The following is an 18,240-nucleotide window of genomic DNA, read 5'->3' as shown; positions in this document are numbered from 1 at the left end:
GTACATAAATGCATCAGAGCAATGTCCTCAAAACATTTCTTTTACCAAGTAAAAGACATAAAAAGCACTGAACACTGACATACACTACAAGCAACTCAAGGATTTGGCTTTGAAAAAAAATGTACGGTATATGAGAAAAATGTGACAGATGGAGGAAAACAAAATGTCAAAGTAACAGTAGTTTGGTTCTGCTTACACTTTAAAGGATGGGTTTTTTTTAACAAACACAAAATGTATTATAGTAAATGTGTGAAGACAAGGTAAAAAAAACAAAACAACCCAACAACAAAACAGTTTTGCTGTGCTGTTAGAAATAAAAAGTGATGCAATGCTGTTTCCGCGAGCAGCAGGACTACAATTGGCCATACAACAGATCGCACCCCAACCACAGATGCTGAAAGAGGGATATTAATGCCAATCCTTTTTTCCTGCAAGAGCTGTGTTTTAAGGTGCATTACACCGAAAGATTATCGTTATAAGTAGAGTTGAGCGACTTTAGTCGGATCGGGTTTCATGACACAAAATTTGTTTCAGATGAAACTGGTCCGACTAGGGCAAAAAAAGTCAGAGTTTCGTCCGAAACCCGACCCCAATGCAAGTGAATGGGGAATAAAAATCAGCATTGAGCGGATGACATTCACCCACTCAATGCCGACTTTTATTTCCCATTGACTTGCATTGGGGTCGGGTTTTGGACGAAACTCCGACTTTTTTTGCCCTAGTCGGACCAGTTTCATCTGAAACAAATTTTGTGTCATGAAACCCGATCCGACTAAAGTCGCTCAACTCTAGTTATAATATAACGAGCCTCGAGGTAAAGCTCGCTTCATGATAATATTGCCTTGTAAAAAGGCTGCCGATCATCAAATGAACGAGCAAAATGGGTGAAAAAATCTTTTGATTTGCCCATCGTTCTTGCCAGCATGTCATCCGGTGAAAACAGGACTCGCGATGCCAAGAACAATGGCAGCCTATGCACACTGAATGATCTATTACTGACTGTTCAGTGTGTATCTGTATCCGCTGTCTACCCGTGTAAACAGGCTATTAAATGACCACCAATTGAGGGTTGTGTAATGTCGCTATGAGGAGGTGTAAATCAACCTGTATATCCCCTCCCCCTCTGATAAGGAACATTTCTACAGCAAATATAAGCTTGTGTCAGGAGAAATGGCAGTATACTGAGAAAGCGTCTCATTGTTAAAGCCAGTTTAGGCTATTTTTACACATGCCAGGTTTTTTGCGTCTTGTTTTTACGGGCCGTATTGCCGTGATTTTTGTGGTCTCCCGCAAAAACGGGCCACAAAAAACCTTCTTGGATCGCTGTTTCTCCTTGTTGTAATAAATTGCAGGGAAAAAAATGGCAATCCGCAAACACGGTGTACCATTGTTTTAAATGGAGACTGTGTTCGTGAGCCGTGAAAAATAATGAGCAAGCTCCAGATTTTTTTCATACGGCGCTCCGATGTATTTTTACGGGCCGTATTTGCGGCCCCATAGAAATCTATTGGGGCCGCAAAAACGGCTCGCAAAAACACGGCAAGTGTGAAAGCAGCCTTATAGACATTTGTGCCTATCCATAGGATATGTCGTAAATGTCAGACGCAGATTCCACCTATGGGACCTGCATCTATCCAGAATGAGGCCCATCTCGTGTCGCTGTGAGCATGGAGATAGCAACATGCGCAGTTCTCTTTTCAGTTTTTTTTTTTTACACCATATGTTTTGTTGGTGATCCTGCAGTAAAGTATTTCTTGTTACACTGTGTAGATATAAAAAAAAAGAAAACTTTGCAATATAAACTTTATAGAAGTTTCTGTCTGAGTTGCATATTAATTATTTTCTATATTGGTAGATGACAGTTTTTATAACTTTATAAATAATAATACGTTATCGCCTTCATAAATGCGTTCCTGGACACGGCCACGACCACGACAAAACATCCATGGCTTACACGGCTTGCTGCATCCGAGGACATGTAACGTGCACAGTGGCGGGAAGGTTTACATTAAGGAAATGGGAACAAAATAAAAACATTAACAAAGTAAACAGAAAATTGGCAACCAACAGGACTACCCAGGGTGAGCAAAGTTCAGAAAACGAGTGCCAACATCTGGTTCTATGGATCGCCAACTTTAGCTGTGCATTATTCTATGCAATAGGTCTGTGTTCCTGGCCACTTTCTGCACATTGATTAGAAGACGTATTCCTCCGGATGGGTATTCTTTGGTGTTCACGTTTTTTGCTCTCGGCCTGTGGCTGAGATGGTAAGTTGCAGCAATGCTGTCCATTATTCTGGTCTATGATGGATGTCCAGCCTGCTAGTTACATGCAAGATATAACACATAGAAATTAATGTACAATTCATGTGTGCGGTCAGTATATACAACCGATAGAAAGTAAAAAAATATTTAAATATCTCAGATATCGATACAACGTCCTCCTCAATCCTAACGCTGCATGACTACAACTATTCAGGAATGTAGATTTGGTTTCTCCAGTGCACAGACATTTTGCTCTGGTTTAGCCTTCTCTTCCTGCAGTTTGCTGTCTTCTGTTGGTAGATCACAAGCTGTAGGAATGGTGCTTGATGATCCACTGCCACCTGTAAGACAAGAACTATTTCAACACAAGACATGGAGATGAAAAAAATAAAAAAGTATAAAGACCATATATAAGGCCCCTTCATTACTCTGAAGTTGCCTTCATATTTTGGAACCACCATACATTTCATATAGAAGATTAAAGAGTACCTGTAACCAGGTAAAAGTAGTCAGATTTTTGATCATATTTTATTCCCAGAGTTCTAATAAGCATTCTGTCTTTTGGTTTAAATTCTTCGGTTGCAGAGATACTTTGCTTTTTTATCAGTGCAGATTTTAAGTCTTTCCTAAGGGTGTGTTGCTCAGAGTAGCCTAAAGACACATCCCCAGAGGATCCTAGGAGGAACACCCCCTTGGGAAAGACCATAAAAAGCAGCACTAAATAAAAAAGGCCCTTATCTCTGGTGAATTTAAAAAAAACAACAAAAAACAAAAAGCAGAATGTTAAGGGGAGCAGCTGGATTAACCCCTTAGCGTTAGCGATAGAGACAGTTTGCAGCTTAATGACCAGGCTAATTTTTACAATTCTGACCACTGTCCCTTTTATGAGGTTATAACACTGGAATGCTTTAATGGATCCCGCTGATTCTGAGACTGTTTTTTCGTGACATATTGTACTTCATGTTAGTGGTAAAATTTCTTCGATAAGTCGTGTTTATTTATCAAAAAAAACGGAAATATGGCGAAAATTTTGAAAATTTTGCAATTTTAAAACTTTAAATTTTTATGCCCTTAAATTAGAGAAATGTGTCACACAAATTTCTTAATAAATAACATTTCCCACATGTCTACTTTACATCACCACAATTTTGGAAGCAAAATTTTTTTTGTTAGGAAGTTATAAGGGTTAAAAGTTGACCAGTGATTTCTCATTTTTACAACAAAATTTACAAAACCATTGTTTTTAGGGACCACATCATATTTAAAGTCATTTTGAGGGGTGTACATTACAGAAAATACCCAAAAGTGGCACCAAGAAGTTTATTAACCCTTTAAGTGCTTCACAGGAACTAGAGCAATGTGGAAGGAAAAAATTAACATTTAACTTTTTTTTGCAAAAAATTTACTTCAGAACTAATTTTTTTTATTTTCACAAGTGCTAAAAGAGAAAATCAACCACAAAATTTGTTGTACAATTTCTCCTGAATACGCCGATACCCCATATGTGGGGGTAAACCACTTTTTCAGCACACGGCAGAGCTCGCAAGGGATGGAGCGCCGTTTGACTTTTTCAACGCAGAATTGGCTGGAATTGAGATCGGATGCCATGTTGCGTTCGGAGAGCCCTTAATGTGCCTAAACAGTGGAAACCTCCAACAAGTGACCCCATTTTGGAAACTAGACCAATTAAGGAACTTATCTACATGTGTGGTGAGCACGTTGAACCCTCAAGTGCTTCACAGAAGTTTATAATGTAGAGCCGTGAAGATAAGAAATACATTTTTTTTTCCACAAAAATGATCTTTTCGCCCCAAAATTTTTATTTTTACAAGGGTAACAGGAGAAATCATACCCCCACAGTTATTGTGCGATTTGTCCTGAGTACGCTGATATCCCTTATGTGGGGGGGAACCACTGTTTGGGCGCATGGGAGAGCTTGGAAGGGAAGGAGTGCCATTTTGTAATGCAGACTTTGATGGAATGGTCTGCGGGCATCATGTTGCGTTTGCAGAGCCCCTGATGGGCCTAAACAGTGGAAACCTCCAACAAGTGACCCCATTTTGGAAACTAGACCCATTACGGAACTTATCTAGATGTGTGGCGAGCACTTTGAACCCCCAAGCGCTTCACAGAAGTTTATAAACGCAGAGCCATGAAAATAAAAAGTCTTCTTTATTTCCACAAAAGTGAGTTTTTAGACCCAATTTTTAGACCCCCAAAGTTGGTAAATAGTGGAAACCCCTCAATTCTTGCTCCAACCCTAACCCCAACACACCCCTAACCCTAATCTCAACCCTAATCCCTAATCCTAATTCTAACCCTAATCCTAGTTCGCCATAACCTTAATTCTAACCCTAGCCCTAACCCTAGTCCAACCCTAACCCTAGTCCTAACCCTAGCCCAACCCTAACCCTAGCCCAACTCTAACCCTGGCCCAACCCTAACCCTGGCCCAACCCTAACCCTGGCCCAACCCTAACCCTGGCCCAACCCTAACCCTGGCCCAACCCTAACCCTGGCCCAACCCTAACCCTGGCCCAACCCTAACCCTAGCCCAACCCTAACCGAAAAAAAAATATTTTCTTTATTTCGTTATGTTGGCCTAACTAAGGGGGTGATAAATGGGGGGATTATGTACTATTTTGTTTATTTTGATCACGATGATAGTTTATCATCGTGATCAAAATGAATGAATGGAATCTGCCAGCCGGAGCCTGCAGATTCCTGGCGGGCGCACTGCGCATGCGCCCGCCATTTTCTCCGGATCCAAGATGGCGGCGCCCACCGGAGGACGCCGGCGGGACGCGGTACCACCGGGAGGGGACCCTGGACCGCGGAGGGGTACCGGGGGGGGGGGGGGGGATCGGGGACCCTAGTTCTCTCTCTCTCCTCTGATGTGCAATCACATCAGAGGAAAGAGAAATTTAATGCACAATCACAGCTTTTTTTTTGCGGTCGCCGTTACAGGGTTAATAACAGCGATCGCAAAAGCGGGGTTGGTAAAAACCGACCGATTCATGTTTTCTGGGGTCTCGGCTACCCCCGGCAGCCGAGACCTCGGAGAAAATCCGACACTGGGGGGAGCTATTCACTTTCTCCACAGCGCCGTGAATTAGCGGCGCTGTGGTTTTAGTACAGTTAAATACCGTCATTAAAAGGCGTATCGGCGGTCACTAAGGGGTTAAAATAGGAGCAAATACTGGACACTTTTCAACTGGTGGCAGGTCCTCCAAGCTTTAGCAACATTACAATATGTCACCTGATCCAAGTTTCATCCCAAGTACAGAGCGGTGGTCAGAAATTCCAAATTATCAGTTCACAAATACCCTAGTTTCAGCTCATTTATATGTCCCCTTCTGTCATTCTACTCACATGTAGCAACAGGGTCCGATATGGCACCATCAGTACCGAGAAGCCATGGAGTTGGAAGTATTTTAGTAGGAGTATATGTATTCAAAGAGGTTTTCCTGCCACCAACATGACCATGAAATCCAGGAGTACCTACATGGATTAAGAATAATATCCTGAACATGTAGTAAATAATATTTTAAAGGTAAATTATTTTAAAAAAATTTAACTTTGTATCAACGACTAATATGCAAGATGAAATTAATACATTCCCACAGGTCATGTAATGGGCTTCCTTGTAAAAGATATACCGATACACCAGGTTATATATATTTATATATGCACAGGTTGTGACAAAATAGTCACTTCTGCTAGCTTAAACTCCGCTTACACTGCAGCCAGATCAAAACTATAAATTAAAACCTAATAGATGTGTAATAAACACTTAACATGGCATAAGTATAGAAAAAGCATGTACACAAAAGCAATTAAAACCTAACAAACTATTTTTACCCAGATAGCTGTGATGGCCATTGAACAGGGTTCAGCCTGTACTGTCACTATCAATAAACAGAAATGCATCTTATGTTTGTAAAAGCACAAATCAGAAAACATCTTACCAAGTAAGTGGTGTGAATCGGGATCACCAGTGAAATTATACACAGAAGCTCTGTATATGATATATAGTGTACAGGTAATGCAGTGATCACCGGTGACAGTATACACAAGAGCTCTGTATATAGCGTAATATCACTGGTGATCCCTGTATTACCTGTTCACTGACACTATATAGAGAGCTTCTGAGTATAATGTCACTGGTGATCACTGTATTATCTATACACAATACACTATAAACAGAGCTCCTATGTATAAAGTCATTGGGGATCACTGTATTACCTGTACACTGGTGATCACTGTATTATCTGTACACAATACACTATAAACAGAGCTCCAGTGTATAATATCACTGGTGATCCCTGTATTACCTGTACACTGACACTATATACAGAGCTCCTGTGTACAATGTAACTAGTGATCACTGTATTACTTGTACACCGACACAACACCAAGCCTCTGTGTATAATGTCACTGGTGATCAATGTATTACCTGTACCCAATACACTATATACAGAGCTCCAGTGTATAGTGTCACTGGTGATCACTGTATTACCTAAACACAACAGACTATATACAGAGCTCCTGTGTAATGTCACTGGTGATCACGGTATTACCTGTACACTATATACTATATATAGAGCTCTTGTGAATAATGTCACTGGTGAAAACTGTACTACCTATATACTGACACTATATACAGAGCTCAAGTGTATAATGTCACTGGTGATCACTGTATTACATGTACACTGATACCATATACAAAACTCCTGTGTATAATGTCACCAGAGATAATATTAATGTTTGTAGTTTTTACTCATGATTATTATTGTAGTATTATTTGATCACTATGTGGTGGTAATATATGGTTCAGCCATGGTATGGTGGTATTTGATCCTTGTATGTGGTATTTGGTGGTAATATGTTGTCTGGTCATGTAGTGGTGGTATTTTATCCCTTGTATTGGTCTTGGTATAGTGGATTGTGTTGTGTATGGAGGTCACTTGTTCTCTCTGATATCAATAAAGGCAACATTCTTTATTTCCAATAGAGATTAAATACTTGACATTTAACCCCTCTCTGCTCTGTGACTATTACAAAGTAGCAAATATGCACTTATAGGGGTTTTCCTGAAGAAAAAAAAAGTAACCACTCATGTTAAGGCCACATTCACACAGTCAGTATTTGGTCAGTATTTGTAAGCCAAAACCAGGAGTGGGTGAAAAATCCAGAAGTGGTGACCTGTTTCTATTATACTTTCCCTCTGACTGTTCCACTCCTGATTTTGGCTTACAAATACTGATGTAAAATACTCATCAAATGCTGAACGCGGTCTAAGGATAAGTGATAAGTGATAAGTTATCGATTAGTGGTGGTAGACTGCTGAATGTGCAACTTTTATACCCATTAGAATGGAGCGGCATGAACGACTCGACCACGGATCCATTCATTCCCTAAGTGGCTGAGCGCTGCACTTGGCATTTTCTGGAAGCCCCAAAGAGGATGAATGGAGCTGCAATCAGACATCAGACCTGCTTCTCCATTTTAAAATAAGGGTAAAAGTGCCCTATTAAGGATAAAAGTTCCCCATTCTACTGAACAGTGCGGATTCCAATGTTGGTATTATAAGGATCAATAAGTTATAACGTACCAAACCTGTGGATCGGTGATAACTTATTTTTTTCCAAAGAACCCCTTTAACCCCTTCATGACCCAGCCTATTTTGACCTTACTGACCTGGCCATTTTTTGCAATTCTGACCAGTGTCCCTTTATGAGGTAATAACTCTGGAACGCTTCAACGCATCCGAGCGATTCTGAGATTGTTTTTTCGTGACATATTGGGCTTCATGTTAGTGGTAAATTTAGGTCGATAATTTTTGAGTTTATTTGTGAAAAAATCAGAAATTTGGCGAAAATTTAGAAAATTTCGCAATTTTCAAATTTTGAATTTTTATTCTGTTAAACTAGAGAGTTATGTGACACAAAATAGTTACTAAATAACATTTCCCACATGTCTACTTTACATCAGCACAATTTTGGAAGCAAAATATTTTTTTGTTAGGAAGTTATAAGGGTTAAAAGTTGACCAGCGATTTCTCATTTTTGCAACAAAATTTACAAAACCATTTTTTTAGGGACCACCTCACATTTGAAGTCACTTTGAGGGGTCTATATGGCAGAAAATACCCAAAAGTGACACCATTCTAAAAACTGCACCCCTCAAGCTACTCAAAACCACATTCAAGAAGATTATTAACCCTTCAGATGTTTCACAGCAGCTAAAGCAATGTGGTAGGAAAAAATGGACATTTTAATTTTTCCAACACAAATTTCCTTTCAGCATCAATTTTTTCATTTTCACATGGGCAACAGGATAAAATGGATCCTAAAATTTGTTGGGCAATTTCTCCTGAGCACACCAATACCTCATATGCGGTCATAAACCACTGTTTGGGTGCACGGCAGGGCCCGGAAGGGAAGGAGCGCCATTTGACTTTTTGAATGGAAAATTAACTCCAATCGTTATCGGACACCATGTCGCGTTTGGAAAGCCCCTGTGTGCCTAAACATTGGAGCTCCCCCACAAGTGACACCATTTTGGAAACTAGACCCCTTAAGGAACTTATCTAGATGTGAAGTGAGCACTTTGAACTCCCAAGTGCCTCACAAAAGTTTATAACATAGAGAAGTGAAAATAAAAAATCATTTTTTTTCCTCAAAAATGATTTTTTACCACGCTATTTTTTATTTTCACAAGGGTAACAGGAGAAATTGGACCACAAAAGTTGTTGTCCAGATTGTCCTGAGTACGCTGGTACCCCATATGTGGGGGGGGCACTGTTTGTGTGCACGGCAGGGCGCAGAAGGGAATGAGCGCCATTTGACTTTTTGAAATGAAAATTAGCTCCAATCGTTAGCGGACACCATGTCGTGTTTGGAGATCCCCTGTGTGCCTAAACTTTGGAGCTCCCCCACAAATGACCCCATTTTGGAAACTAGACCCCCTAAGGAACTTATCTAGATGCATAGTGAGCACTTTGAACCCCCAGGTGATTCACAGAAGTTTATAATGCAGAGCTGTGAAAATAAAAAATCATTTTTTTTCCTAAAAAAAAAAATTTTTTATTCGGCAATTTTTTATTTTCACAAGGGTACCAGGATAAATTGGACCCCAAAAGTTGTTTTCCAGTTTGTCCTGAGTACGCTGGTACCCCATATGTGGGGGGGACCACTGTTTGGGCACACGTCGGGGCTCGGAAGGGAAGTAGTGACATTTTGAAATGCTGACTTTGATGGAATGGTCTGCGGGTGTCATGTTACATTTGCTGAGCCCCTGTGTGCCTAAACAGTAGAAACCCCCCACAAGTGACCCCATTTTGGAAACTAGACCCCCCAAGGAACTTATCTAGATGTGTGGTGAGCACCTTGAACCCCCAAGTGCTTCACAGAAGTTTATAACGCAGAGCCGTGAAAATAAAAAATAATTTTTTTCCCTCAAAAAAAATGATTTTTAGCCCGCAATTTTTTTTTCCACAAGGTTAACAGGATAAATTGGACCCCAAAAGTTGTTGCCTAGTTTGTCCTGAGTACGCGGATACCCCATATGTGGGGGATGACCACTGTATGGGCACACGTCAGGGCTCGGAAGGGAAGTAGTGACGTTTTGGTATGCAGACTTTGATGGAATGGTCTGCGGGCATAATGTTACATTTGCAGAGCCCTTGATGTACCTAAACTGTGGAAACCCCCCACAAGTGACCCCATTTTGGAAACTAGACCCCATAAGGAACTTGCCTAGATGTGTGGTGAGCACCTTGAACCCCGAAGTGCTTCACAGAAGATTGTAACGCAGAGCCATGAAAATAAAAAATCTTTTTTTTTCCCTCAAAAAATGAATTTTAGCTCGCAATTTTTTATTTTCACAAGGGTAACAGGAGAAATTGGACCCCAAAAGTTGTTGTCCAGTTTGTCCTGAGTACGCTGGTACCCCATATGTGGGGGGGAACCACTGTTTGGGCACACGTTGGGTCTCAGCAGGGAAGTAGTGACATTTTGAAATGCTGACTTTGATGGAATGGTCTGCGGGCGTCATGTTACATTTGCTGAGCCCCTGTGTGCCTAAACAGTAGAAACCCCCCACAAGTGACCCCATTTTGGAAACTAGACCCCCCAAGGAACTTATCTAGATGTGTGGTGAGCACCTTGAACCCCCAAGTGCTTCACAGAAGTTTATAACGCAGAGCCGTGAAAATAAAAAATCATTTTTTTCCCTCAAAAAAATGATTTTTAGCCCGCAATTTTTTTTTCCACAAGGTTAACAGGATAAATTGGACCCCAAAAGTTGTTGTCCAGTTTGTCCTGAGTACGCTGATACCCCATATGTGTGGGGGAACCATTGTTTGGGAACATGTCAGGGCTCGGAATGGAAGTAGTTACGTTTTGAAATGCAGACTTTGATGGAATAGTCTGCGGTCGTCATTACGTTTGCAGAGCCCCTGATGTGCCTAAACAGTGGAAACCCCCCACAAGTGACCCCATTTTGGAAACTAGACCTTCCAAGGAACTTATGTAGATGTATGGTGAGCACTTTCAGCCCCCAAGTGCTTCACACAAGTTTACAATGCAGAGACGTGAAAATGAAAAAAAACATTTTTTTTCCACAAAAATAATTTTTTAGCCCCCAATTTTTTATTTTCCCAAGGGTAACAGGAGAAATTAGACCCCAAAAGTTGTTGTGCAATTTTTCCTGAGTACGCTGATACCCCATATGTGGGGGTAAACCACTGTTTGGGCACACGTCGGGGCTTGGAAGGGAGGGAGCACCGTTTGACTTTTTGAACGCAAAATTGGCTGGAATCAAAGGTTGCACCATATCGCGTTTGGAGACCCCCTGATGTGCCTAAACAGTTGAAACCCCTCAATTCTAACTCCAACCCTAACCACAGCCCTAACCCCAACCATAATCCCAACCCTATCCCCAACACACCCCTAACCTCAACACTAACCATAACACTAACCACAAGCCTAACCCTCTTTTCAACCCTAACCCTCTTTCCAACCCTAACCCTCTTTCCAACCCTAACCCTCTTTCCAACCCTAACCCTAATTCCAACCCTAACCCTAATTCCAACCCTAACCCTCTTTTCAACCCTAACCCTCTTTTCAACCCTAACCCTCTTTTCAACCCTAACCCTCTTTTCAACCCTAACCCTCTTTCCAACCCTAACCCTAATTCCAGCCCTAACCCTAATTCCAACCCTAACCCTCTTTCCAACCCTAACCCTAATTCCAACCCTAACCCTAATTCCAACCCTAACCCTAATTCCAACCCTAACCCTCTTTTCAACCCTAACCCTCTTTTCAACCCTAACCCTCTTTTCAACCCTAACCCTCTTTTCAACCCTAACCCTCTTTTCAACCCTAACCCTCTTTCCAACCCTAACCCTCTTTCCAACCCTAACCCTCTTTCCAACCCTAACCCTCTTTCCAACCCTAACCCTCTTTCCAACCCTAACCCTCTTTCCAACCCTAACCCTCTTTCCAACCCTAACCCTCTTTCCAACCCTAACCCTCTTTCCAACCCTAACCCTGATGGAAAAATAAAAATAAAAATATTTTCTTTATTTTATTAGTTATGCCTACCTATGGGGGTGATAATCGGGGGGTTCATTTACTTTTTATTTCATTTTGATCACTGTGAGAGTGATCAAAATGAAATAATGGAATCTGCAGCCGGCAGATTCGGGCGGGCGCATTGCGCATGCGGCCGCCATTTTCCAAGATGGCGGCGCCCATGAACCGGACCTGCCGGACACCGGGAGCAACATGGGGACTTAGAAGGTGCCGGGGGAGGTGAGAGGGGGTGAGGGGGTTATCGGAAGCTGGCGGGGAGCAGAGGGAATGGGAGGGGGGCAGATGATGACAGCGGCGGCAGATCGCCGCTGTCATTCAGTTGCGGGGGGGCGATCGCCGGTGGGGGGGGTCGGATCGGTGTCTCCAGCCATGTCCGATGCTACAGCAGCATCGGCCATGGCTGGATTGTAATATTTCATCAATTTTCATTGATGAAATATTACTATCGCTCTGATTGGCTGTTTCACTTTTAACAGCCAATCAGAGCGATCGTAGCCACGTGGGGGCGAAGCCACGCCCCCTGTGGTGAATTACAAAGCCCCCTGTATCTGCGGGTCGGGTGACCTTTCATTGACCCCGGTCACCCGACCCGCAGGGGGGCTTTGAATTCATGACACAGGGTATGCGTCATAGGTCGGATTGGCACCGACTTTCATGACGCATACGCTGTGTCACAGGTCGGGAAGGGGCGGCACGGTGGCTCAGTGGTCCTGGGTTCGAATCCCACCAAGGACAACATCTGCAAGGAGTTTGTATGTTCTCCCCGTGTTTACGTGGGTTTCCTCCGGGTACTCCGGTTTCCTCCCACATTCTAAAGACATACTGATAGGGAATTTAGATTGTGAGCCCCATCGGGGACAGTGATGATAATGTGTGTGCAAACTGTAAAGCGCTGCGGAATATGTTAGCGCTATATAAAAATAAAGATTATTATTATAATTGTACATCCCAGTTATGTGGAGCACAGTAGATGTGCAGGAGCCTGTGTTTTACAGTCGACGCTCCACTATAACAGAGACAACGGCTAACAGTTATTTGCACATAGTTGTAGCGTAGGCCCCTAGAGTCAATTCCCCGTGTGGGCTTCACACACCTAAGTCTGACCCTGAAAGTAGGTTTCTTTCTGCCTTTTCAAAATCCCGCCAACCTTGTAGGTACAGATTATCTATCTAATTTAATAATTTCTAAACACTGTTTTTCGGTGTTTCCTTTGTATCCCCGTTCATACACCACCCACACACACAAATGATACACCATTTGAAAGGTAAACTTGCCCCCTTCAGCAAGAAAATAGCCAAACAAACCACACATCCACGATTTGATCACAAAATTCAGTTTAAACACTCATTTTCATAAACCTGCAGTAAAGAAAAATGACCTGCAGGTGGCAGCACAGTACCCCAAGGACACTGCCAACACATTTGTAAACATGAACTGCTTTTTCGATGATTACTTCGCCCCACCCACAAACATGATACACCATTTGAAAGGTAAACTTTCTCCCTTCAGCAAGAAAACAGCCAAACAAACCACATTCACGATTTTATCACTAAATACAGTTTAAACATTCATTTTCATAAACCTGCAGAAAGACACAATCACCTGCAGGTGGCACCTCAACCGGAAAACATTTTTTGACCTCTACTTATCAAAACCAATCTACATATATAAAAACCTGTCTGTGTTCATCAGCTCATGAAATACATTTATATTTGACCAGCTTGCTTTTTCTGAAATCGCCTGCGCCCCCGACCACCAATGTGCAAAAATTTTGCACGAGTCAAGCTAGTATTATATACACAGATGCAGAACAGATATATACCATATTACATAAGTATAAGATATAAAAAAAAACCTTACAAGGAGATGATGTTGGGGTATCCAAGAAACATTCACTCGAAGGTACTGCAATGGCAGCAAGGAATTCGTCCACCTGCTTTAGAGACAAGGAGTTGTGAAGAGTCTCTAAGGGGCATATGGAAGGCACCATGGAGTACAGCTCAAATCCTGTAACACAAACATGGAAATATGTCTGAAAAGTTACGCTCACATCTGTATGTGTAAAAAAAAAACCAAAAAAAAAAACACATCAAACTATTAAAAATAAAAATGCACAGTACCATCACCACTAGTAAAAACAACACAGTGTACAAAATCTACGTAAAACAAGTCAAAGCCTAAGTTATTCAGTACAAAACTAACTACTGCAAGATACTTACCTGTGCATCTGCCAATACTAAAATTGCATCAAAACCACAAGAAAATACATTCCCATAAAGCATAATAATAAAAAAAGAAATAGCAGGTGGCGGAACCACAGTGAATTTATAGATATCTCATGGGATGTCTCCAATTTATTAGAGATCTACCTACGGAATGTGTATGTGACAATTTTATCTGTGTTTAAAGACAGCCTATAAAGATATAACAAAAAATAGCATTTTTTTACATATAAAAAAAGCCCTTTTCACATATCAGAAAGCGGACTAACCTACATGTGGATAAAAGAGTCCTAAGAAATATAATAGCCCCGCGAAAAACAAAAAAACAAAAAACACTGTGTAAAATGACACATTACACAAAGTAAAAGGAGAAAACTTTGACATTAGTCAATCATAATTTAGACCATTGCATTGATGCCGATGTTTAATGTATTTCTGGCAGCTGAAAAATTACATTTAGCCATATAGAAAAATGACAAAAAGGAGCTTGCTGCTTGAGACAAAATATCTGTGAAATGTTAAAGCCAATGCGCTGATGAGCAAAGAAGAAAAGTGGAACTCGCATCCTATGTTTGGAAACCAAATGTAAGAAAAAAAAAAAAAATGAAGCATGGGGGTATCATTTAAAATTAACAAAACATACCATTGGTTGGGTGTCGAGCAAATGAGATAGAAAACCTTTTAACAGCAGAGCTGCGTGTGGCGTCTAAGAAAGAGAAAAAGAGTACCTGAAATTCATAAAAGCTACCAAATCAAAAGAAAAAGAAGAAAGAAATAGGAAGGAGAGAAGAGGAAACTCCCCCGTGAGTTGGAACTTGTTAAAATCCAGCAGCATGCAGTGCCACCACAGCAGAGAAACTTGGGCTAGTAGAGGAAACCTTGGAGGATGCGTTTTGTGAAACCCTCAGAATTCAACAGGAAAGCTGGCTACTTCCGTTTTAGCCATTTAAACTGGAGTCCAAACAAAAATTACATCAATTCTTTACAGGTTTTGTAAATATAGAAAAAAAGGAAGAAACATTGGAACCTAAAAGAAGCTTACAAAATTGATGATGGAAGCTCTGTTATAAAAGATTTCATTAGTTTTTCTATCTTTCCCAAATACACTATTGGGGGAAACTAAAAAAAAATAAAAATAAAATAAAAGAACAAGTAAATTAAAAAAAAAAAAAAAAGTGTGGGCTGTCCTCCGTTCAGAGGCACAACCTTTGCACAAAACAAGAGCGTGTGTGTGTGTATTTGCACATACCATCTATGCAGCCAGAAGTAGTCAGCTTTTTACGATGAGCACGAGCATAATCCAGTAGGTTAGGTGCACTTGAAGAGGCCCCCAGCACAGTAGTACTAAAGAGACCCGCGCAGTGAGACCCTAGTGAGAGTTAGAGAAAATACAGCAACCTAGTGTACCTCCATTCATAAGTGACGCATGCAACATGCAAAAAAAGAGCTCAACTGGCACCAAGCTGAACACAAGAACTGGCATTGTTACAGATAGAATAGAATAAGCATCCTCCGGAAAGTATCCTGTGCCATCTTCTGCTCACCAACATTTCTTATCAGTTCTTGGGGGTAATTTAGTTTTTCTTTATACTTGAATACACATTCGCCCCGATTCATCGTCATCTTTTCATCTGTTTTTTGTCCAGCTTTGTACCTTTTTTTAAACCCAGTTCATTATTGTGCCTTTTTGGAAGTCTATTTCATATGTGCTCGCCTATTCAATTGCAAATTCCCCCCCCCCCCCAAGTCACAAAATTTAACTGAAGGTGAAAATAACTTGGCACTCAACTTATAGCGTCCAGAATAGAAATACATCTTATTTATGCAGTCTGCAAACGTTTCGGCCTACATGGCCTTCATCAGTCCACCGGCTTTTTTTTGAATGAACAGACCTTGAATGAACAGAATCCCACCATAACAGAGAGCCGTACAAACGTGCCTTAAAATTTCATATAACAGCCTCACAAGGGTCTGCCATACAGGCATTCTCAGCATAAATATCAGAGATTCTTATTGTAATAGGGGGCCGTACAGCTTACCTTATATACTCCGTCCAACAGGAGCCTACATAATGCTCGTTCTTCTTACTCACCTACTAAACAATTTTTTAAAAAAAAGCTGTTGGACTGATGAAGGCCATGTAGGCCGAAACGCTTGCAGACTGCAAAAATAAAAATTATTTCGATTTTGGACGCTATGAGTTGAGTGCCAAGTTATTTTCACCTTTAGGCTTTGGTTTGGCTAACCTACTTGTGCGCCCTACAGTAGTGCCACGCTATACTATACAAAATTTAACTGAAGTTCTCCCCCCCCCCACACAAGGGATTTTATGCATCCAATTCGACAAGTCGCATCTTTTGCAACATTTTGAAAAAAATTGAATTTTTGCTCAAAAGGTCGCAAAAAGGATAAGTGACAAGAAAAATGCCCATTTTTTATTTTCTGCAAAATTTATGAACCACTTGTGCCATTTTGATGAATTTGGCACAATAACAGTCAGAGAATACAAGACAGAAAAAAGATAAGGAACTTAAAAATAAAAAAATGCAAATGATGAATCAGTGGCCATTATTCTTAAGGAAAAAAATGTAAAAGTAGTGCAGAGGGATTGGAGGCCTCATTATAGTTTTAAAAGTGTCAAATTATTTACTGCTGTGGTCGTACTTAACCCCTTAGTGACAGAGCCAGTTTGCAGCTTAATGACCAGGCCAATTTTTACAATTCTGACCACTGTCACTTTATGAGTCTATAACTCTGGAACGCTGTAACGGTTCCCGCTGATTCGGAGACTGTTTTTTCGTGACATATTTTACTTCATGCTAGTGATAAAATTTCTTCAATATGACTTGTGCTTATTTATGAAAAAAAAAGGAGATAAGGCGAAATTTTTTTAAATTTTGCCATTTTCAAATGCCCTTAAATCAGAGAGATATGTCACATAAATTACTTTAATAACATTTCCCACATGTCTACTTTACATCAGCACAATTTTGGAAACAAAAAGTTTACTAGCGATTTCTCATTTTTACAACACAATTTACAAAACCATTTTTTAGGGACCACATCACATTAAGACTGTGTGCCCACGTAGCGATTTTTAAGTGTTTTTGCCGCGATTTTCAGCGCGAAAACGTTTAAAAATCGTGTACAAAACGCCCCCCATGCATTCCTATGGCATTCCGCACATGCTGTGCTAATGCTGCGCTTTTTTCCGCGGCGTAATCGCATCGCGGAAAAAATCGCAGCATGCTCATTCTTTTGTGCGGAATCGCAAAGAATTGCCGCGATTCCGCACCCATAGGAATGCATGAGAATCGCTTACTTCCCGCATGTGGCTATGCCCACCATGCGGAAAGTTAAGCGTCTCATGTGCGGTTGGTACCCACGGTGTGGAGGAGAGGAGACTGTCCTCCAGGCCCTGGGTACCATACCCCTGTAAAAAAAGAATAAAAAATAAAAAAAATCGGGGTATATTTACCTTCCGATGTCCGGCGCTGCATTCCCGTCCTAGCGTTCCCAGTAATGCCTTGCGGCAAGGCCCTGTAATGACGTGGTCTCGCGAGATCGCTATAGTAACGCGAGACTACGTCATCACAGGTCTCGCAAGGCATTACTGGGAACGCTGAGGCCCGGGAATGCAGCGCGGGACGCCGGAAGGTAAATATACCCCGATTTTTTAAATTTTTTTTAGCATTTTTAACATTCTATCTTTTACTATTGATGCCGCATAGGCGGCCTCAATAGTAAAAACCTGGTCACACTTGTCAAACACTATGTTTGACGAGTGTGACCGACCTGTCAATCACTTTCCAAGCGATGCTTCAAATCACTTGGAAAGTGCTTGAATATCGCACATGAAAATCGCGGCAAAATCGCGATCATAATCGCGGTAAAATCGCGGTGAAATCGCACGGAAAAAAACGCACGATTTCTGGGAAGGAGTGCGGTTTTTAGTGAGCGTTTTAAAACGCTACGTGTGCCCACAGCCTTAAAGTCACTTTGAGGGGTGTACATGACAGAAAAAAACCAAAAGTGACACCATTCTAAAAACTGAACCCCTCAAGGTACTCAAAACCACATTCAAGAAGTTAATTACGATAACCCTTTATGTGCTTCACAGGAACTGAAGCATTGTTGAAGGAAAAAAAATAACATT

The 18,240-nt window shown here is 41.1% G+C and overlaps 1 protein-coding gene across 9 annotated transcripts in view; it reads right to left on the bottom strand.

Annotated features, from left to right (window-relative positions):
• Positions 1-1,786: 1,786 nt before the first annotated feature.
• Positions 1,787-18,240, bottom strand: part of PPIP5K2 (diphosphoinositol pentakisphosphate kinase 2) — a 184,478-nt gene continuing 168,024 nt past the window's right edge. For 3 of the 9 annotated variants that reach the window (XM_073546011.1, XM_073546250.1, XM_073546572.1), the window contains 5 exons: positions 15,334-15,453; positions 14,728-14,790; positions 13,723-13,869; positions 5,636-5,764; positions 1,787-2,605 (listed from right to left, as the gene is read on the bottom strand). In XM_073546011.1, coding sequence (XP_073402112.1) covers positions 2,475-2,605; positions 5,636-5,764; positions 13,723-13,869; positions 14,728-14,790; positions 15,334-15,453 — 590 coding nt within the window. In that variant the 3' untranslated portion in view covers positions 1,787-2,474. The remainder of the gene's footprint in view (positions 2,606-5,635; positions 5,765-13,722; positions 13,870-14,727; positions 14,791-15,333; positions 15,454-18,240) is intronic. The other 6 variants (XM_073546083.1, XM_073546649.1, XM_073546164.1 and 3 more) reach the window with 3 other exon arrangements.

The sequence above is a fragment of the Dendrobates tinctorius genome, unplaced genomic scaffold, assembly GCF_039654945.1.
Source record: "Dendrobates tinctorius isolate UK_male_01 unplaced genomic scaffold, ASM3965494v1 ptg000003l, whole genome shotgun sequence".
NCBI classification, from domain to species: domain Eukaryota; kingdom Metazoa; phylum Chordata; class Amphibia; order Anura; family Dendrobatidae; genus Dendrobates; species Dendrobates tinctorius.
The sequence above is the reverse complement of the archived record's forward strand: the minus strand, read 5'-3'. Positions and strand labels throughout refer to the sequence as shown.